At 39.3% G+C, this 22,937-nt stretch overlaps 1 protein-coding gene across 7 annotated transcripts in view; it reads left to right on the forward strand.

The window, feature by feature from the left end:
* Window positions 1–22,937, forward strand: part of ASH1L (ASH1 like histone lysine methyltransferase) — a 227,669-nt gene that overhangs the window by 96,803 nt on the left and 107,929 nt on the right. For 4 of the 7 annotated variants that reach the window (XM_063604700.1, XM_063604699.1, XM_034936974.3 and 1 more), the window contains 2 exons: window positions 3,126–3,272; window positions 5,833–5,934. In XM_063604700.1, the coding sequence (XP_063460770.1) occupies window positions 3,126–3,272; window positions 5,833–5,934 (249 nt within the window). The remainder of the gene's footprint in view (window positions 1–3,125; window positions 3,273–5,832; window positions 5,935–22,937) is intronic. The other 3 variants (XM_063604702.1, XM_003817044.8, XM_063604703.1) reach the window with 1 other exon arrangement.

Here is a 22,937-nt window from a genome sequence, read left to right on the forward strand (position 1 = left end):
TAGCTTTGACTTATAAATAATGAAAGAAGAGAAATCTTTTTTAAAACTAAACTTTTGTAACAATTTAATTTTGGTGGGAAGGAACAATTTCAGTGTTAGAAACTTTTAAAGTAAATTATTTTAAAATCGATAATATCTTAGAACTGACTACTGCATAGCATTCTTCCAAATTAGCATACTTAATTTATTTTTCCGTAATTCACCCAAAGATATTTCTAGCATTGCAAACATCAAACATTCCACTCATATAAATGATTTCTTAGTTACTTGTGTCTTTAGTGTTGATCTCCAGAGTGTGACTAAAATTCATACTATATTAAGTTATAAAAGCTTTAATAGTGAACTTAGGCTAAAGAAACATATGTTTTGTCCAACCAACTATTGATTTAATATACTGTATTTTTTTTTTTTGCTAATTTGTATTTGGCACCAGGGAAATTCCTTGTTTTTCTAGGCTAGGATGCTCAGGGCTTCAGTGAGTAGTTAGTTGAATCTTTATTCTCATGATTTCTTTGGGATGCCTCCACCACTGCAGACACTATTATCAGTGAGAATTTTATCTATTCTGCTATCTTTGCCTGTTTTACTGTCTTCACACCCAGGCATCTGTAAAAGTAGCATTACTTTTATATCTTTGGTTTGTTTTAGTTCCTCCAGTGGAAATGTCAATCAAGATTTTTTGTGGCAAATCAATTTGAAAACAGGTTCTTGGTTTCTGCTCATTTTGTGTTTATTATAAAGATTTTCATAATCTTCTTTATGATCCAGTTATGTTCTTTTTTTACTTTTTCAACTTTGACAGTTTGTATCCCTGATTTCATCTTACAGTTTTGCTGTAAAAGCACTACCTTTCCCCTCTTGTTTAAATTGACAAAAATGTTTCTGTAAATCCTGTCTTTATCTTCAAAAGTTCATCAAATACTGGCCAAATAAAATCCAGAGAGTCTATAATTAAAATCACTTCCAAGGTTCCTTCACATTTGCAAGTTTGGTTTTAATTCTTAATTTTCTCTGTATTATTCCAATTTATGGTATTCTCTTTTTCTGTCTTCCTCTTTACTAGTAGTCTGCCTTGTTTACATGAGGACCTTTATTTCCAACGGAAGAAAAACTATTTCCCTTAATAATCTACTTATATTTATTCTGAAATCCAATTTTATTTAGGTACTTTTTTTTTTTTTTTTTTGCAGCTTGCCTATAATTTCTACTACCTGCATTTATGTGTGTAGAATTTCTAAACATATTCTGAAGTTATCATCATCTGAGTGATGAGACACACACAGTGGTGGTCTACGTAGTAATATTGTGAACTAAGGAATTCCTATTTGTAGTCTTTATTCACCTCTGAAATACTTATTCTGCTTTATAGTATTTTGAAATGAAAAATGATGGGAACTCTTTGATATCTACAATTGTGTTCTTTGTGTGTATGCTTTGAGGAAGTGTCAGATTTTCTTGAACTAGAATTCATATAAACCTCTTGTCCTTTGTGGAATGGGGAGCCTCCACACATCCTTCCAGGCAGATCTAAAATGGCCACTCTTGAGACATGAGCAAACATTTGTCACATGATGGAGACAGCAAGGAAAAGGGCTAAGTAGGGGAAGCAGAAAACTACTTTCTCCCTTGGGAAAAAACTGAGCAGAAAGCCAGACGTCTTCTGGTTCTGACTCATCTCTTGGGCATACTCTGCAAAAGCTATGGCGAAGAGTCAGTGAATTAGAAGATTCACTCAGAGTAACTTTTTCCTACCCTGCAAGTACCTACCAGCCCTGGAGGTGCCTATATGAGTAGTACTTCTTAATTGGATTCACTCTATGTTTAAGGTAAATGCTTGATGTTAATAGGTTAGTTCTAGCTCCCTACTGGGTATAACTCACTGCTCTTCTTTCTATTATTATTATTATTATTATTATTATTATTATTATTATTATGGCAAGGGTCTCACTGTCGCCCAGGATGGAGTGCAGTGGTGTGATCACAGCTTGCTGAAGCCTCTACCTCCTGGGCTCAAGCGATCTTCCCACTTCAGCCTCCCAAGTAACTGGGACTACAGGTTATGCACCACTATGCCCAGCTAATTTTTATTTTTTTTTGTAGAGACTGAGTTTCGCCATATTGTCCAGGCTAGTCTTGAACGCCTGAACTCAAGCAACCTGGCTACCTCGGCCTAGCAAAGTGCTGGGATTACAGGCATGAGTCCCCACACCTGCCTATGTAAAAATTCCATAATAAACCTAGGGACTCAATTAATATATAGTAGTCACTAATATTTATAAAACATTTTGAATTTTATAAAATTGTTTTTGGATTACATTATCTCATTTTGGGACTCACAACAATGCTGTAACTTAGCTTTATTAAACCAAAGTCCAGGCACATTTACTTCTATAGTTTCTCTCTAGTTTAATTTGTAGTAGAGCCAGGAGTCAAACCCAAGGATGCTTTACTCCATAGTCCATGTACTGAACACAATATCACACTCGACTCTGCTCTGCATTATGTTTTAGGTTTGGACACATACATATATATTGGTCTCTGTTGAATTGGACATACTAGTTCTCTGGGCATTATCTGGTTCTTTCTGGAAGCCCAACTGCAAATTGGCGTTTATAAAACAGTGTATTTCTGGCAATGTTACAGATGTTTGCAGATTTCATATGATTCCTACTGTTAGGCTAATTTTAACATACTTTGAACATCTTTTAACTGGTTGCTATTTCTTTTACATAAGTGATAGCATCACTTTCCAGTCTTAAACTTGGTTGCTTTATATCTTTAATGTTTTTTCAGTTATCCTCATCTTCTTACTGCCTCTGTGAGCACTGCTTTTAAGTGAAATAAGATGCTAGAGCTGATGATTACCAAGCGATAGAGATCTGTATCTCAAGGATACAACTTGATTCTTTTTAAATATGGAATATTGTTAAGAATAGCTCTGCTCTGTATGAACAGGGAATTCAAACTTTTAAAAATGAAAAATGAGAACCTTCCTGAATGAAATTTTACTCAAATCTCCTATTAAATCCTAAGAATAGGCTGCTGGCTTCCATTACTTTCAGGAAATGAAAAATGGCTTAGAAGCTAAGTGAGCTAATAAGCCATCTCTCTCTCAATTGTTTCAGTTTCTCAGGAATTGCTGCCAATAATGCTGCCAATAATGATCTCCATGGATCTGACCCCCATTCCATCTCCCACTGCCTCTGAAGCTCCAGATGTCACCAAAAGAAGGAGCTTTGAAGAAAGTGCTTGTACCCTCTTTTTACCCTCAGGTGGGTGAGGCCAGGCAGGGTGATTCTCAGGATATCCTGATTATCAAAGGTACAGTTGAAGCCTTCATCAAGACTTTCTTGAAGATGACCAAGAAATTCAGGAAACACTACCAAATAGCCTAAGAACTGAAGATGGAGCTCAAGAATGGATGGCACAAGTGCCACCTAAAATGTAGTGCATGATGATATACACGATGATTAGTAAGCTCCTTGAGGGCAGAGACCATTACACCATTTGTAGACTTCTTCCCCCTACCTTCACAATATCTAGCATAGTACCAAACATACAAACTATACTCACTTAATAAATGTTAGTTTATTACTGAGAGAAAAGACTATATAAAAAGTGCTCTTAGGGCTGGGCGCAGTGGCTCATGCCTATAATCCCAGCACTTTGGGAGGCTGAGGTGGGCGGATCACTTGAGGTAAGGAGTTTGACACCAGCCTGGCCAACATGATGGAACCCCATCTCTACTAAAAATACAAAAAATTAGCTGGGCATGGTGGCCCATGCCTGTAATCCCAGCTACTCAGGAGGCTGAGGCAAGAGAAACACTTGAACCCGGGAGGCAGAGGTTTCAGTGAGCCAAGATTGCACCACTGCTCTCCAGCCTGGGAGACAGAGTCCGTCTCCCAAAAAAAAAAAAAAAAAAAAGCCCTCAAACCCCTCTTTTCTTAGTACTTAATCCACGATCAGGAATGGTGATACAGTTGACTATTATCTCAGGCTTCTTGGCCACTATTGTCTTCTGTCTTGACTATGTGTTGGGTAGGAAATATGTATCTGTCTGTATATTAAGTTTTCAGTATTAATACTTAAAGTTATGTCTTCACTGATGCCTGGGCTTTTTATTTCTTAGATGTTTCATTGCGACATTCAGTTATTTAGTGGAAATCTCTCATCTGAACCACACTCGAGGAGGATTTATTATACTGTCAGATATAAAAATCCGTCTTGTATCTGTTGTTAAGATTCAACAATAAACAATCTTGCTGCTTGAATAGGTCTACATCAGTCATCATTGTGTTTCAGAAGTAGGATGTACTATCACATCAATTTTCTAAAAAAAAATTTAACGTGTTACTCTTGAATGACAGCATATAGTCTTACATCTTACCTGAGCAGTGCTTCCCATAGCCTGCTAAAAGACTATTTACAGCAATGTGATTTAATATACTACTTAATTGAAACAAGGCTCATGGTCTATTTCTCTTAGAGAAAAGGAAACAGCAGCTTAGCTCCATTCAGTTCTTCTGACTCTAAGTTTCCTTAGAGAATTAATCACATCTTCTTTTAGGAGTGAACTTTCATTTAGAGGCAGATCTTGAAAATCTTCAACTTTTTGATTTATTGTACCTTTTGCGGCTCCAGTTACATGTAAGTTTTTTTATTTGTAATTTTTTCCCATCAATAAGCATTTCAGATTACTAGTTTTTTGACAAACATGAGGTAGACATTCATTACCAACTCTTAATAGCTGGCATTTTAGATTATAAAGAATCCAATATAAGAATCAAGTATATTTTATTCAGGAAAATAATCTTACATCAACAACATACTTTTCTTTTGAGCGGGAGATGTAATATGCTCTATAGATTTGGGGTTTTGCTAAAAGCATGAAAGTTTTTGAAAGGAAATTGAGTTTCTTTGTCTTCATAAGCTTTTATGTATATAGCCAAGGATCCTTAAGTGTACAGCTTTAAAAGAAACTTAATGTATTTCATGGATAAATTAATTACCAGTTTTTCTAGAATTTGCAAAAGGAAGAAAAACATAGAATCTGAAAATAATTTCTATGAATTGGATAGGATGTGTGGGTTTAAGGTTTGAGGCTTTACTTTCTTTTTTTTGAGATGGAGTCTTGCTCTGTTGCCCAGGCTGCAGTGCAATGGCGCGATCTCGGCTCACTGCAACCTCTGCCTCCCAGGTTCAAGCGATTCTCCTGCCTCAGCCTCTCGAGTAGCTGGGATTACAGGCATGTGCCACCATGCCTGGCTAATTTTTGTATTCTTAGTAGAGGCAGGGTTTCACCATGTTGGCCAGGCTGGTCTCAAACTCTTGACCTTGTGATCCACCCGCCTCGGCCTCCCAAAGTACTGGGATTACAGGCGTGAGCCACTGTGCTGGGCCCTCACATCAACTTTTTAATAAATTATATTGTAAATTTTGTCAGTTTATATGATGAATTTTAATCAATAATCCAGAACAGATTTGGTTAAAATATTATTAGTAATTTGTATCAATATTTTAAATAATGTTTTAGGCTAGTAACACATGAAAACTAAATCATATGTTGTTTATTCTTCCATTAAAATTAGTTTTTCCTCTGGTAATGTAACAGGAGAACTTATGTATATAAGATCTGTGAAATTCTGACAACAACATATAGTGTGGTTTGTCCTCTGCTTATTTTCCTCCTAATATCAGGTTACAAGTCATATTATTACAGGGGATGACAGTGGCAGCAACTAAACTGTAACAAGTTCTAACAAAAGATGGTTTCACATTATTTTTGAAGTTGAATTTTCCTATGATTTCTATCTTTTTCTCTTTCTCCAGGCTCCCAGCCAACCTCTGATAAACCCTCCCAGCGGCCATCAGAGAGCACAAATTGTAGCCCTACCCGGAAAAGGTCTTCATCTGAGAGTACTTCTTCAACAGGCTAGTGCTATTTGTTTTACCAGATTTTCAAGATAGTTTCCCATTTGTTATTTGTGAATAAGGAGTTACAATATTGTAGAAAAAATAATGGGGACTGTATCATATATGGTATTTTATTTTTCCATTCAAAGGAGTTGAAACAATAGACTTGGTATTTGAGAATCAGTAATGTACATTGAAACAATATAGTAGTCTTCCCCTTTACAAAGCTGAATTAAAGTAAAAGTGTGTGTTGGGAATAATAGGGGAATGTGGATTGTAGCTGTTTAATAAAGATTTAGATACATATAAAATTGCTTAAGGCCGGGCGCTGTGGCTTACGCCTGTAATCCCAGCACTTTGGGAGGCTGAGGTGGGTGGATCACCTGAGATCAGGAGTTCGAGACCACCCTGTTCAACATGGTGAAACCCCGTCTGTACTAAAAATACAAAAACTAGCCAGGCATGGTGGCGTGCGCCTGTAATCCCAGCTACTTGGGAGGCTGAGGCAGGAGAATCTCTTGAACCTGGGAGGCGGAGGTTGCAGTGAGCGGAGATCACTCCACTGCTTTCCAGCCTGGGTGACAGAGTGAGACTCCGTCTGAAAAAAAAAAAATTGTTTAGTAAACTAGTAATTTCCAAAGTAGCATTCAGAAATCTCTAGGGATATGCAAAATAGAGTTCATGAGGAGAACCTCTATTAATAGTTATTTTTAAACTTCTTAATTGCTAATGTTTATATATTTACAACCTGTTAATACATACAACATATTTGTATAATTTATACAGAAATTTAGGGTATGCTTTCAATTTTCTTTTTATGGATAGTTTGTGTGTTTACCAAAAAAAAAAAAAAAAGAGGATGATTTATACCTGTTTTCTGCCTTTTCCTGATGGTTGAAGAGTAAGAAATACTTTTTTTTAATGTATTAATTTTACTGAGAGAGATGGAGAGTGATAGATTCATTCCAGATAGTGAGGAATATATTAAAGAGAATTTAGAGTGTTCAGGAAAATAAATAAAAAAGCCAGTGTGGTCAGACTAAAGACGGTTGGTTGGTTGGTTGGTTGGTTTTGAGATGAGTCCCACTCTGTTGCCCAGGCTGGAGTACAGTGGTGCAATCTCGGCTCACTGCAACCACTGACTCCTGGGTTCAAGTGATTCTCTTGCCTCAGCCTCCTGAGTAGCTGGAATTACAGGTGCCCACCATGATACCCGGCTAATATTTTTGTATTTTTAGTAGAGACTAAAATTCACCATGTTGGCCAGGCTGGTCTCGAACTCCTGACCTCAGATGATCTGCCCGCCTCAGCCTCCGAAAGTGCTGGGATTACAGGCGTGAGCCACCGCACCCAGCCAAAGATGATTTTTTAATATGAGGCTGGAAACGTAGTAGAGAAGAGCCTTAAACACAGTTGGAAGTTGTGGAAACGTAAACAAGGAAGTGACATTATCTCCTGCCTTTCTTATCTCTAGGTCTTTGAAGAAGTAGAAGGCCTTTCAAATTGTATCAATATGGTATTTGTTGAATTTAGTTGATGATTATCTTTAGAAGCTCTTTGTTAGTCCAGTTGTCTGCTTGGCAGCAAGTGATAGTTGTGTCTCTTTTGGTGCTTTGTTTTTATACTACCATGGAGAGACTTTTGTACTCTAACAAGAAGTGACTTAATTTCTCTGATGTTTACCTAGACCAGGGTAAGGAAACTCAGCCTATGGGCCAAATGCAGTCCAAGGCCTGTTTTTGTGTAGCCCTCAAGCTAAGAATTATTTTTAGGTTTTTAAAGGCTTGGGGGGAAAAGATGAAGAATAATATGAGGTAAGCATTATATATGTCCTCAAAAGCCTAAAATATTTACTCTCTGGCCTTTTACAGAAAAAGTTCATCAACCCCTGAACAAATGAATGAGATTTTGATAAGGGACATATCAGTGTTGAAAATCACCAAAATATTTTACTTTTGTAAACAAAAGAAATATCTAAATTCATAATGTTTCTTTTGCAATGAGACTATTCTGTTCATTGAATTAGATTTCTGTTGAGGGTTGCTGTGAGTAGTGAGCACTGGGAATACAAATACGAGTAAGATTGAGTTACTGCCCTCAATAATTCAGATATATTCACTGAAAAGCAATGTATTAAATTCTGTAACAGAGCAGTGTACAAAATGCTATGACACAGAGAAATTCAAGCACTAACCACTTGAAATGACTGAAGAAGATATCACTGAATAAGTCACGCACACTACTATATATTGAATTTACTTAAGTAGGCAAGTGGGACAACATAAAGGGTAATAATGTAGCACAGTAACAACAGCACTTTCGAAGAAAGGCACAAAACCATGAAATAGCATAGTGTTTTTGAAGAATAACCCATTGTTGGATATGACTAATGTACATAAGTGGTGGTGATGGTGGTTGGAAAAGGAGGTTGTAAAAGCAATAATGGGGACTATATCATATATGGTATGTTTTTTTCATTCAGAGGAGTTGGAACTTCTTTGTACATGCAATTGGGAGCTACTGAACAATTTCTAACAAGGAAGATAAATTATTTGATATGCTCTATCAGTAAGAATAGGATAGGTCTTGCAGTGTTAAAAAATGATCCCCAAATCTCAGAGGCTTAAAACAACAAAGGCTTATTTTTTGTTCATGCTGTGTGACCATCAAGAGTCCACTCCATGTTGCCTTCCCTCTAGGACCCCGGCTAACAGAGAACCTGTACCTTGAATGTTGCTTGTCTTCTGGCAGAGGGGAAAGGGCCATAGTAAAGCACTAACTGGCTATTAAAATTTCTGCATTAAATGTTACTTCTCAGTTTCAGTGCCAAAGCAAGTCATGTGGTTAAGTCTTGTGTCAATGGGACTAGAAAGTATAATCCTTTTGGCGGTGGGGGGTGGATAGCAAATATTTATAAGTAATATTATAGTCTATCATATGTGTATGTTAAAAAAATGCTACAACATTACAATATGAAGAATGGAGTGTGACAAATGCATGCAGACAGAGTAGATAAGGGCTTCAGATTTGGATATATTGAATTTGGACTGTCTTTGGCCTATTTAGGTAGAGATATTGAATAGACCGTTAGAAGCAGTGGTTTATACTTTTAGAGACATCTGTGGTAGAGATCTATCAGTATATATATGAACTTGAATTTGGCAGTGAAAGAGATCATCCAGGGAGAATGTGTTAAGTGAGGTGATGGGGACGGAGACCTAAGAAACTCGAGCATTTTGGAGGGAAGTGGAAGAAAAGATGTTTAGTGAAGGACACTTAAATAAGAAACATCAAACTGTATATGTCACAGAAGCCTAAACAAGACTTCAGAATGGAATAGATTAGTCAACATTAGATGTCACAAAGAGATCAAGAAGAGTTCGATCAGAAAGTGTCAAATGATTGAGAAAATAAGAAAAAATAGTCTGAGAATGTGAAAGTTTGGAGCTTGAAAGAGGGAAAGGAGACTTAAAATTCAGGTGGCATTGAAATAAATTAGAGCTCTTTATTTCCAGCAATGTGGTAGATTAGGTGTGCAGAGCAAGCAAACACCTTGTTACCTAAAACCTAAAAATACATGGACAACATTTCTTACAGTATGACTGAACTTTGAAGTAACTAAATAGGAAACCAGAAACTTCAGAAAGTTCAATTCAACAGAGATAAAGAGCATCAGAGCTGCTTGACATCTGCTTGATCCCTGGTGGCTGGGAGTCTGGTAATTGGAACACATCCAGCTGCAAGAGACAAAAGACAGAGCCTAGGACTCTAGTAGAAAAAAAACCACATATGCATAAAGTTGGAACCCCCAAAAGGTGACACTTAACAATGTACGGGAAAATAGAAATAAACCTATCATAGAAAAGGACAGTTTCTTGTTTTAGTTTTGGCTTTGGAAGGAGGAAGAAAAAGGAGTTCCTGACCACAAGCTCTTACTAATTCTCTGCCTCTCCTACAGATTTATATTGTTTGTCAGACCCAGAAAAAAGTTAAAATAAAATTTGTCATAGGTTTGTAATGTTCCCAGTTGCATTGCAGAGCCAAATGCAAATACTCTAGAGAATTGCCATTAAATATAAACCTGAGCTTTCAAAATCACTGTATTCACAATTTTGGTTGACCTAGCTTTCTCATATATTGTAGCAACACAGGGAATGACAGCCTTTATTTTGCAATTTAAAGGCAAAGAAGTAAACCAGAATCATGTCCTAACCTTCTAGGTATAGTCAAAGGAATACCATACCTCTAGAAACCATCTGTTTAGTAAACTGAGGTATGTAAACAACTGTAGAAACAAAAAGCAATTTGCATTTTGGATAAGATGCCTCAAGGCCCATCCTTGAACTAAATTCCCTGTTTTTGAGATAAATCCAAAGGGATAATATACTAACAGTATATGATTTTACTGAAATCTGTAGTCTTTATTATGCATATCAGGAACCCATAGTAACAAAATTATTATTGATGAGTACAATCTAAGCCTTTTCTGGAGGTTTTTAATATCTTATTAGGTCTTTAGGATGTAATATGAGAATAACTATTTTCATTTCTGAAATGAGTATTTGCAAATACTCTGTTAAAGTTTACATCTCTCTTAGAGGTCTTTTTTTAAATATTTGTAGCTTTTAAGATATTTATGTCTCTCTGCTCATTTCTCAGGTATTTGACATAACTGAAGATTTTTATAATTAGGACACAAATCCATGGTAATTTTCACATTCTAGAGAACATAAATCCCTTCAATAGTGTTTCACAGAATCATTTCATCTTTTTATAGCTGGTTTACAAATATTGTTACATTGATGAGAGAGGTAGTTCTTTTATAATTTTATTACTGAGCAACTATTATATTCAGGCTACCAAATTCAACTACTATTTTAAGCCAAAAGACTATAAGAGACATTTCATAATACCAAGGAACTTATGTTAAGATCAGTTTATCTTGAGAGCAACAATAAAATATGCTAGTGATTTTACATAAATTAATTAATTAATTAATTAATTTATTTATTTATTATTTTTGACAGAGTCTCGCTCTTGTCACCCAGGCTGGAGTGCAGTGTCGCGATCTCAGCTCACTGCAACTTCCACCTCCCGGGTTAATGCGATTCTCCTGCCTCAGCCTCTCTTGTAGCTGGGATTATAGGCATGTGCCACCACGCCTGGCTAATTTTTGTATTTTTACTAGAGACGAGGTTTCACCATGTTGGCCAGGCTGGTCTCGAACTCCTGACCTCAAGTAATCCGCCCACCTCGGCCTCCGAAAGTGCTGGGATTACAGGCGTGAGCCACCACTCCTGACCTGTATAGTATTATTCTACACATAACCGAATGCTGAAATGATGGAAAGTTAATCAGAAAATGCTTCCATAATCTTTGTATTGAGGTTTAAAAGACATCATACATATGCCATGACTAAAGAGGTAAGTGGGAGAAGAGGAGAAGGCATTTTGATGTAATGGGAAAACTATGTACTTTTGACTTAGATCTAGTTGATTCACATTTAGCAATATCGTGTAACCTTGTGGAAGTTACATAAACCATTCAACCCATGGCTTTCTTATCTGTAACATGAGGCTACTACTTCTATTTATCTTGCAGACTAGTGGGAATTAGAGTAAGTGGATAAGAAATTCTTATCACTGAATTAGTTTTTGAGTAAATGGTAACTTCTCTTATTTTTTGAGATGGAGTCTTGCTCCGTCGCTCAGGCTGGAGTGCAGTGGTGCGATCTCGGCTCACTGCAAGCTCCGCCTCCCAGGTTCATGCCATTCTCCTGCCTCAGCTTCCCGAGTAGCTGGGACTACGGGCGCCTGCCACCACGCCCCGCTAATTTCTTTTTGTATTTTTAGTAGAGACGGGGTTTCACCGTGTTAGCCAGGATGGTCTGGATCTCCTGACCTCGTGATCTGCCCGCCTCAGCCTCCCAAAGTGCTGGGATTACAGGCGTGAGCCACTGTGCCCGGCCTTTTTGTTTTTTTTTTTTTTTTGACACACAGTCTCCCTCTGTTGCCCAGGCTAGAGTGCAATGGTGCAATCTTGGCTTACTCCAGCCTCTGCCTCCCGGGTTCAAGTGATTCTGCTACCTCAGCCTCCCAAGTAGCTGGGACTGCAGATGTGCACCACCACACCAGCTAATTTTTATATTTTTAGTAGAGATGGGGTTTCACTATGTTGGCCAGGCTGGTCTTGAACTGCTGACCGCAGGCGATCCACCTGCCTTGGCTTCCCAAAGTGCTGGGATTAGAGGCGTGAGCCACTGCACCCAGCCATAAATGGTAACTTCTGTTGTTACTGTTGCTACCGTTGGCCCTCCTGCCATTATTATGACGGTATGGAATGAGAATTAGGTCATATACAAGGGAGACGGAGTATAGTGGTAAAGCATAAAAAAAGATTGCAAAGGCATTTAGCCACATTTTTTTCTTTTTTATGGGATAGAGTCTTGCTCTGTCACCCAGACTGGAGTGCAGTTGCATGATCATGGCTCACTGCAGCCTCTGCCTCCCGGGTTCAAGTGATTCTCCTGACTCAACCTCCACAGTAGCTGGGACTATAGGTGTGTGCTACCACGCCTGGCTAAGTTTTGTATTTTTAGTAGGGACAGGGTTTTGCCATGTTAGCCAGGCTGATCTCGAACTCCTAACCACAGATGATCTGCCTGCCTCGGCCCCCCAGAGTGCTGGGATTTCCGGCCTGAGCCACTGTGCCTGGCCTGTTTAGCCACATGTGATGAGTAGTCTTAAATCTTTGCTGGCTACTAGGCCCTCCTTGCATAGAGTGAAACTCCAAAAAAATGGCCTAAGAAAAACTAGGGAGTTGTATATGAAAAATTCCTAAGGTTTACATGTGGCATGAGACATTTGAACTCTGACTACCAACTGTAGAGTCCTTGGGGACAATTATGAAGGCCCCCATAAAGATTACATCTTGGTCAGACGTGGTGGCTCACACCTGTTATCCCAGCACATTGGGAGACCAAGGCGGGTAGATCACTTGAGGCCAGGAGTTCGAGGGCAGCCTGGCCAACATGGCAAAACCCCATTTCTACTAAAAACACATAAAAATTAGCCAGACATGGTCACGCATACCTGTAGTCCCAGCTACTTGGGAGGCTGAGGCAGGAGAATTGCTTGAACCCAGGAGGCAGAGGTTGTAAACCCAAGATTACACCACTGCACTCCAGCCTGGGCAACAGAGCAAGACTCTGTCTCAAAAAGGAAAAAAAAAAAAAAAAGGTTACACCTTAGCAGGGCTAAAGTATCTCTGGAATGAAGATTACACTAGACCCTAGTAATGATTTAAAACAGGATTCAAGGAATCAAACTGTCAAACTGTTCTACAAATAACTGATTTTTAAAACAAAGTTCAACATTTAAAAACATTTTAATTGTGAAAAAACAAAAATTTTTTTAAATTGTGGCAAAATACAGACAATATAAAATTTACCGGCAGGACGCAGTCGGTCACGCCTGTAATCCCAGCACTTTGGGCGGCCGAGGTGGGCAGATCACCTGAGGTCCGGAGTTGGAGACCAGCCTGGCCAACATGGCAAAACCCCGTCTCTACTAAAAATACAAAAACTAGCCAGGTGTGATGGCGGGCGCCTGTAATCCCAGCTACTCGGGAGGCTGAGGCACGAGAATCGCTTGAACCCAGGAGGTGGAGGTTGCAGTGAGCCAAGATCATGCCACTGCATTCTAGCCTGGGTGACAGAGTGAGACTGTCTCAAAAAAAAAAAAAAAAAAATTTACCATCTTAACCATTTCTAAAGCCGTGTGCAATGGCTCACGTCTGTAATCCCAGCACTTTGGGAGGCCGAGGCAGGCGGATCACCTGAGGTCAGGAGTTCAAGACTAGTCTGGCCAACATGGTGAGACTCCATCTCTACTAAAAATATAAAAATTAGCCGGCCATGGTGACACATGCCTGTAGTCCCAGCTACTCAGGAGGCTGAGGCAAGAGAATCGTATGAACTTGGAGGCGGAGGCTGCCGTGAGCTGAGATCACGCCAGTGCACTCCAGCCTAGGAGATGGAGCTAGACTCCCCATTTCTTTTCTTTTTTTTTCAGAGTCTCGCTCCTGTCGCCCAGGCTGGATTCCAAGTACAAGCGATTCTCCTGCCTCAGCCTCCAAGTAACTGGGATTACAGGTGTCCACCACCACGCCAGCTAATTTTTGTATTTTTAGTAGAGATGGGGTTTTGCCATGCTGGCCAGGCTGGTCTTGAACTCCTGACCTCAGGTGACCCGCTGGCCTTGGCCTCCCAAAGTGCTGTGATTATGGGCGTGAGCCACCGCGCCTGCCTAGACTCCCCATTTCTAAGTGTACAGTTAATTCACTAGTGTTAAGTACATTTACATTATTGTGCAACCAATCTCCGTAACTTTTTTCATCTTGCAAAACTGAAACTCTGTATCCATTAAATAAGAACTTCATATTCCCCTGTCCTTTCAGTCCCTGGCAATCACCCACTAAAGTGGAACCATACGGTGTTTGTTTTTTTGTGACTGGCTTACTTAACTTAGAGCATAAGTTCCTCAGGGTTTATTTTTTATTTATTTTTATTTCTTTTTTTTTTTTTTTTTTTTTTGAGGTGGAGTTTTTCTCTTGGTGCCCAGGCTGCACTGCAATGGAGAGCTCTCAGCTCACTGCAACCTCTACCTCCTGGGTTCATGTGATTCTCCTGCCTTAGCCTCCCGAGTAGCTGGGATTACAGGCATGTGCCACCATGCCAAGCTAATTTTGTATTTTTAGTAGAGATAGGGTTTCTTCATGCTGGTCAGGCTGGTCTCAGACTTCTGACCTCAGGTGATTCGCCTGCCTTAGCCTCCCAAAGTGCTGGGATTACAGGTGTGAGCCACTGCGCCCAGACAGGGTTTATCCATTTTTTAGCATGTGTCAGAATTGCCTTCCCTTTAAAGGCTGAATAATATTCCTTTGTATGTTTTACCACATTTTGTTTATTGTTATTTGTTTATAAATGGTTACTTGGGTTGCTACCAACCTTGGCCATTTGTGAATAATACTGCTATGAGCAATGGTGAGCAGATACCTCTTCCAGACCCTGCTTTCAGTTCTTTTTGGTATATACCCAGAAGTGGAATTCCTCGATTATATGGTAATTCTATTTTTAATTTTTTGATGGATTGTCCTACTGTTTTCCACAATGGTGTGCCATTTTACATTCCCATCAACAGTGTACAAATGTTCCAGTTTTTTCAACTTCAACATTTTTTAAAGGAAGACAACAAAATCCAAACACTTAATAGTTATCCAAAATGAAGTACAGAGTGGAATAAAAGATTGACCAAAAAAATGAATGAAACTTTAGTGACCTGTGGTACAATATCAAGAGGGCTAATATACTTGGGATAGAGTCTCATAAAGAACAAATTGGGAATAGCAGTTGAAGAAATAATGTTTAATATTTCTTTCACACTTTCATTAAAACTATATCCCACAGATCGATGAAACTCTACGAATCCCACGTAGGATAAACACACTGACAGCATACATAGACATATTAAAGGACATTATTACCAAATTTCTGGAAAACGATTGTAAAGAGAAAATCTTAAAATTAACCAGCAGAAAGAAAATTAAAAACACATACATACAAACACATACAGAGGAACACAGTAACAACTATTCAGCAGACATATTGTCAGAAATTTTACAAGCCAAAACACAATGGAATGATGTCTTTAAATGTGGAAAGGAAAAATAACATCTGTCAACTTAAAATTCGTTAACCAGCAAAAATATCTTTCAAAAATGGAGGCAAGATAAACATTATCAGAAAAAGAAAAGTTTAAAGAATTTGTTGCCAGTAGACCTACAGTAGCAGAAACACTAAAGGACGTTCTTCAGATAGAAAGAAAACATAGTAGGTAGAAACATGGATCTACCAAAGGAGTAAAGAGTGCCAGAAATTGTCAACCAATGGGAAAATATAAAACACATTTTTCTTGGCTGGGCGCAGTGGCCTGTAATCCCAGCACTTTGGGAAGCTGAGACGGGCAGATCACGAGGTCAGGAGATCGAGATCATCCTGGCTAACATGGTGAAACCCCGTCTCTACCAAAAATACAAAAAAGTAGCCAGGCATGGTGGCGGGTGCCTGTAGTCCCAGCTACTCAGGAGGCTGAGGTAGGAGAATGGCGTGAACCCGGGAGGCAGAGCTGGCAGTGAGCCGAGATTGCGCCACTGCACTGCAGCCTGGGTGATAGAGCGAGACTCTGTCTCAAAAAAAAAAAACAACCACATTTTTCTCATATTCTTTTGAAGTGCGTGTGGAATTATACCAAGATACCATCCTATTCTGGGTAATCAAATGTCTTGATACGTTTTAAAAGATTAAACTCATGCAGAATATATTTTCAGACCACAACAGAATTAAATTAGAATTCAGTAATACAAGTTATGAAATTCTCTAAATATGTGGAAATTAAATAACACACTTCTAAATAATTAATAAGTAAAAGATGAATCCCCAAAAATGAAATCAGAAAATACTTTGAAATGAATAAAAATGAAAGACACATAGGGCTGGGCGTGGTGGCTCACGCCTGTAATCCCAGCACTTTGGGAGGCCAAGGCGAGTGGATCATGAGGTCAAGAGATTGAGACCATCCTGGCCAACATGGTAAAACCCTATCTCTGCTAAAAATACAAAAAAATTAGCTGGGCGTGGTGGCACATGCCTGTAGTCCCGGCTGCTTGGGAGGCTGAGGCAGGAGAATCACTTGAACTCGGGAGGTGGAGGTTGCAGTGAGACGAGATCGTGCCACTGCACTCCAGCCTGGCGACAAAGCGAGACTCCGTTTAAAAAAAAAAAAACACACACACACACATAGAAATTTGTGGGATAATCTAAGAATATTTATAGCTGAGATTATTAAACACCAAAGATCTATCTACGTCAGTTCTCACCTTTAGGAAGCTGAAAAAAGAAGAGCAAGTAAAACCTGCATTAGAAAGAAGATAGTGGGCTGGGCGCAGTTGCTCACGCCTGTAATCCCAGCACTTGGGGAGGCCGAGGCGGGCAGATGACCAGGTCAGGAGTTTGAGACCAGCCTGACCAACATGGTGAAACCCAGTCTCTACTAAAAAAATACAAAAATTAGCTGGGCGTGGTCACGCACACCTGTAATCCCAGCTACTTAGGAGTCTGAGGCAGGAGAATTGCTTGAACTGGGAGGCAGAGGTTGCAGTGAGCTGAGATCGCACCATTGCACTCCAGCCTGGGTGACAGAGCGAGTCTCCGTCTCAAAAAAGAAGAAAGTGAAAGTTGGGTGGTGTGGCACCCCTGTGCCTGAAGTCTTAGCTACCTGGGTGACTGAGGCAGGGAAAAGACTACTTAAGCCAAGGAGTTTGAGGCTAGTCTGAGCACCTTGGCAAGACCCATCTCAATACAACAACAACAACAACAACAACAACAACAAAACGAAAAGAAAAATAAAAATTAGCCCAGAATAGCCAAAGCTATTTCTAAGCTGAAAGGGAGAAATAACTTTACCTGACTTTAATTATGCTACAGAGCTATGATAACCAAAACAGCATGGTACTAGCATAAAAATAGACACATAGACCAGTGGAACAGGAGAGAGAACCCAGAAACAAATCCACACACCTACAGTGAACTTATTTTTGACAAAGGTCCCAAGAGCATAAAGTCTCTTCAATAAATAGTGCTGGGAATACTGGATATTCATATGCAAAAGAAAAACTTGACCCCTGTCTCTCAGCACATACAAAAACTGAAATCAAAATGGATGAAAGGCTTAAATCTAAGATCTCAAAAGTATGAAACTACTATAAGAGAACATTGGGAAAACTCTTCCGGATATTGATCTGAACAAAAATTTATGAGCAATACCCCACAGGCACAGGCAGCCAAACAAATACGGATAAATGTGATCAAATCAAGTAAAAAAGCTTCTGCACAGCAAAGTATACAATCAATAAAGTGAAGAGACAACCCACAGAATGGGAGAAAATATTTGCAAACTACACATTCAACAAAGTGTTCATAACCAGAATATGTAAATTCAAACCACTCTATAGGTAAAAGTCTAATAATCTGTTTAAAAAATGGACAAAAGACTGAAGAGATATTTCTCAAAAGAAGATGCTACAAATGGCAACAGGCATAGGTATTCAACATCATTGATTATCAAAGGAATGCAAATCAAAACTACAATGAGATATCATCTCACCCCAGGTAAAATTGTTTATACCCAAAAGACAGGCAGTAACAAGGCTGAGTGTGGTGGTTCACTCCTGTAATCCTGTCACTTTGGGAGCCTGAGGCATGCGGATTGCCTGAGCTCAGGAGTTCGAGACCAGCCTTGAGCAACACGTGAAACCCCTTCTCTACCAAAAATATAAAAATTAGCCAGTCTCATAACCCAGTCTCAAATCAATTAATAAATTAATATTTTTTAAGAAAAACATGAGAAAAATCACCTAATTGTCTAAGTAGATTAAGGGAACATATTTGACAAAATTTGACATCCATTCATGATTTTTAAAAAAAAGCTCTTAGAAAATAAGACTAGAATAGTATTTGCTCAACCCATTACAGGGTGTTTGCAGAAAAACCTACAGCTAACCTAACACTTAATGTTGAAAGACTGAAAGCTTCCTCCCTAAGATTGGGGAAAAGGTATAGATGTCCACTACTTCTATTCAGCATTATAGGGAAGTCTTAATGTCTTATTCAGAAATAATACAATTTGCAGAAAATTCCCAAGGAATTTGTTAAAAAGTTGCTGGAACTTAATAAATGAGTTTAACAGTACAATTTCTGTGTGTTTAAGCTCAACATATAGAAATCATTGTATTTCTACATACAGTGAACAATTAGAAACTGAAATGTAGCGCCGGGCGCAGTGGCTCACGCCTGTAATCCCAGCACTTTGAGAGGCCAAGGCGGGCGGATCACGAGGTCAGGAGATCGAGACCACGATGAAACCCCGTCTCTACTAAAAATACAAAAAAAATTAGCTGGGCGCGGTGGCAGGCGCCTGTAGTCCCAGCTGCTGGGGAGGCTGAGGCAGGAGAATGTGTGAACCCAGGAGGCGGAGCTTGCAGTGAGCCGAGATCGCGCCACTGCACTCCAGCCTAGGCGACAGAGCGAGACTCCGTCTCAAAAAAAAAAAAAAAAAAAGAAAAAAAAAAAAGAAACTGAAATGTAGCCAGGCATGGTGGCTCACACCTGTAATACCAGCACTTTGGGAGACAGAAGTGTGTGGATCGCTTGAGCCCAGAAGTTCCAGACCAGTCTAGGCAACATGGTGAAACCCCATCTCTGCAAAAATTACAAAAATTAGCCGGGCATGGTGGCGCACACCTGTAGTCTCAGCTACTCGGGAGGCTGAGACATGAGAATTGCTTGAACCCGGGAGGTGGAGGTTGCAGTGAACCAAGATCATGCCACTGCACTCCAGCCTGGATGAGAGCAAGACCTTGTCTCAAAAAAAAAAAAATTAATTAATTATTTGAAATATAAATAATACTATTTACAGTTGTATTAAAAGCCATTAAAGTCTTAACCATAAATTTAGAAAAACATGTACGGGATCTGTATAATAAAAAGTACAGTGGCCGGGTGCGGTGGCTCACGCCTGTAATCCCAGCAGTTTGGGAGGCCGAGGCAGATGGATCATTTGAGGTCAGGAGTTCTAGACCAGCCTGGCCAACATGGTGAAACCCCGTCTCTACTAAAAATACCAAAAAAAAAAAAAAAAAAGTACAGTGTAGGCCCAGTGGTTCATGCCTGTAGTCCTAGCAACATGGGGGAATGAGGCAGGAAGATCATTTGGGGCCAGGAGATTCAGACCAGTGTGGGTAACAGTGAGACCATGTCCCTTAGGGAAAAAATAAAAAATAAAAAATGTACACACACACACACACACAATCTATGTACTCACTAAAATTAAAATTAAATCACAAAAAATTAAAAAAATACAAAGTCTTTTTGAGAAAAATTGAAGAATAAGTGGGAGAGATATGTCAGAGGCATTTTTGAAAGACTCATTATTGTTGAGATGTCACCTTTCTCCAGATCACTCTGTAGAGTCAGTGGACTCAATACAGTTGCAACAGGATTTTAATATAAACTGGCAGACTGATTCTAAAATTTACATAGAGGCCAGCCATGGTGGCTCACACATAATCGCAGCACTTTCGGAGGCCACTGCAGGAAGATCACTTGAGCCCAGAAGTTAAAGACCAGCCTGGACGACAGACATTTCGTGGCTTATTTTTTTTTAATTATTAAAAATGAAATTTAGACCGGGTGTAGTGGCTCACCCCTGTGATCTCAGCACTTTGGAATGCTGAGGTGGGCAGATCACCTGAGGTCAGGAGTTCAAGACCCGCCTGGCCAACATGGCAAAACCCCATCTCTACTAAAAATACAAAACATTAGCTGGGCATGGTGGTGGGTGCATGTAATCCCAGCTACTCGGGAGGCTGAGGCAGGAGAATTGCTTGAACCCGGGAGGTGGAGGTTGCAGTGAGCAGTGATCACGCCATTGCACTCCAGCCTGGGCAACAAGAGTGAAACGCCGCTAACTTTCAATTGATTTTTGACAAATGTGACTATTTCAATGGGACAAGGATAGTCTTTTCAACAAATGGTACTGTAACTACTGGATATCGTTATGGAATAAAAAGATCACTGACCCTGTTTCATACCACATGAAAAATTTAAATCAAAAAAGATCATATACCCCTATGAAATTTTGGAAATAATAAAACTTTTAGAAGAATAGGAAAAAATCTTTAAGACCTTGGGGGATGGTCAAAGATTTCTTAAATAGTATAAAAAGCAAGGACCATTTAAAAAAATTTGACTTTATCAAACTTTAAGACTTTTGCTTTTCAAAAAAACATTATTTAAGGCTAGACTTGCGCTTGGTGGCTCATGCCTGTAAGCTCAACACTTTGGGAGGCTGAGGCTAGAGGATCATTGAAGCAATACTCTGTCTATGAAAAAAAACACTTAGGGAGGATGTGGCCGGATAATCACTTGAGCCCAGGAGTTGGAAACCAGCCTGGGCAGCATAGTGAGACCCTGTCTCTAAAAAAAAAAAAAAAAGAAAAGAAAAATTAGCCAAGTGTCCTGTCTCATGCCTGTAGTCCCAGTTACGTGGGAGGCTGACATGTAAGAATCCCTTGAGCCTAGGAGGTGGATGCTGCAGTGAGCTGTGATTCTGCTATCGCACTCCAGCTTGGACAACAGAGCCAGACTCCGTCCCTTTAAAGAACAAACAAACAAGGCTGGTTGTGATGGCTCATGCCTGTCATCCCAGCACTTCAGAAGGCTGAGGCAGGTAGATCACTTGAGGTCAGGAGTTCAAAACCACCCTGGCCAACATGGTGAAACCCCCATCTCTGCTAAAAATGCAAAAATTAGCCAGGCATGGTGGCAGGCACCTGTAATCTCAGCTCCTCAGGAGGCTGAGGCACAGGAATCCCGTGAACCCCGGGAGGTGGAGGTTGTAGTGAGCCAAGATTGCACCACTGTACTCTGGCCTGGGTGATAAAACGAGACTTCATCTCAGAAAACAAACAAACAGAAAACATTATTTAAGAAAATGAAAATGTAAGTCAAAAAATAAAAGAACCCAATAAAAATAATCGGCAAAAGATCTGAATAGAATTTTCTCAAAAGAATGCATATGAATTGCCAATAAGCTCATGAAAATATGCTCAACATCAGGGAAATGCAAATTAAATTTATAAATGAGAACACACCCATTAGAATGATTAAAATGTAAAAGACTGCATAATACCAAGTCTTGGTGAGGATGTATAGGATCTTTAACTCAGTCATTGATGATGGGACTATAAAATAGAACAATCACTTTGTAAAAATTTCTTAAACATACAATTAGTTGATTTAGTAATTCTAGGCAGGTTGCAGTGGCTCACACCTGTAATCCCAGGACTTTGGGAGGCCAAGGCAGGTGGATCATTTGAGGTCAGGAATTCGAGACCAGCCTGGCCAACATGGTGAAATTCTATCTCTACTAAAAAAAAAAATTAGCCAGGCATGGTGGCAGGTGCCTGTAGTCCCAGCTACTCGGGAGCCTGAGGCAGGAGAATCACTTGAACCCGGGAGGCAGAGGTTGCAGTGAGCCAAGATCACGCCACTGCACTCCAGCCTGAGTGACAGAGCGAGACTCCGTCGCAAAAAAAAAAAAAATTTAGTAATTCCAGTCTTAGGTATTCACCCAAGAGAAATGAAAATATGTTTAAACAAAATGTCATGTGCACACATGTTCATAGGATATTTTTTCTTTATGACTAAAAACTGGAAACAACGCAGATTTCCAGGTGAATATGTAAAGAAATTGTGGTATATTCATATAATTCAGTTGTAAAAAGAAATACGTGAATAGTAAAAAGGAACAGTAAAAAGAAATGTGGCAATGTGAATGATTCTCAGATTTATGCTGTGTGAATGAAGCCGTACAATAAAATACATGTTCTTTCTTTTCATGTATATGAACTTCTAGAAAAGCAAACTTAATATATAACAGGAAGCAGATCAGTTGTTTCTTCTCTGAGGCTGTGGATGACAGGCAATTTATTTTCTTGGAAAGGACACACAATAACTTTTTAGGGTGACAGAAATGTTCTGTATATTGGTTATGATGATGGCTACATGGTAAATTTTTCAAAACTCAAAAATGTATATATAAAAAACATGCATTGAATTTTATGTGGTACTTTACCACAGTGAAGTTAATTTTGAAAATAAGTTACATCTAAAATATAGTGTGCAGCATCATGTCCTAGACTACCAAGAAACATAAATTGGCAGGCCAGAATTTGTGAAGATAGGAACAATTCAAAAATGAAGTGTGAGGTAGTAATAGCTCTAGGTGAATGGCCCAGGAAGGAGGCTTCAAAAGTGTGTACCCATTTTAGGATTCTCTTTTAAACTGATATTCATGGATTAAATGCATTGGTAGCTCTGAGTAGTTGATGAAGGGATAGAGGAG

Source organism: Pan paniscus, chromosome 1 (genome assembly GCF_029289425.2).
Source record: "Pan paniscus chromosome 1, NHGRI_mPanPan1-v2.0_pri, whole genome shotgun sequence".
NCBI classification, from domain to species: Eukaryota; Metazoa; Chordata; class Mammalia; order Primates; family Hominidae; genus Pan; species Pan paniscus.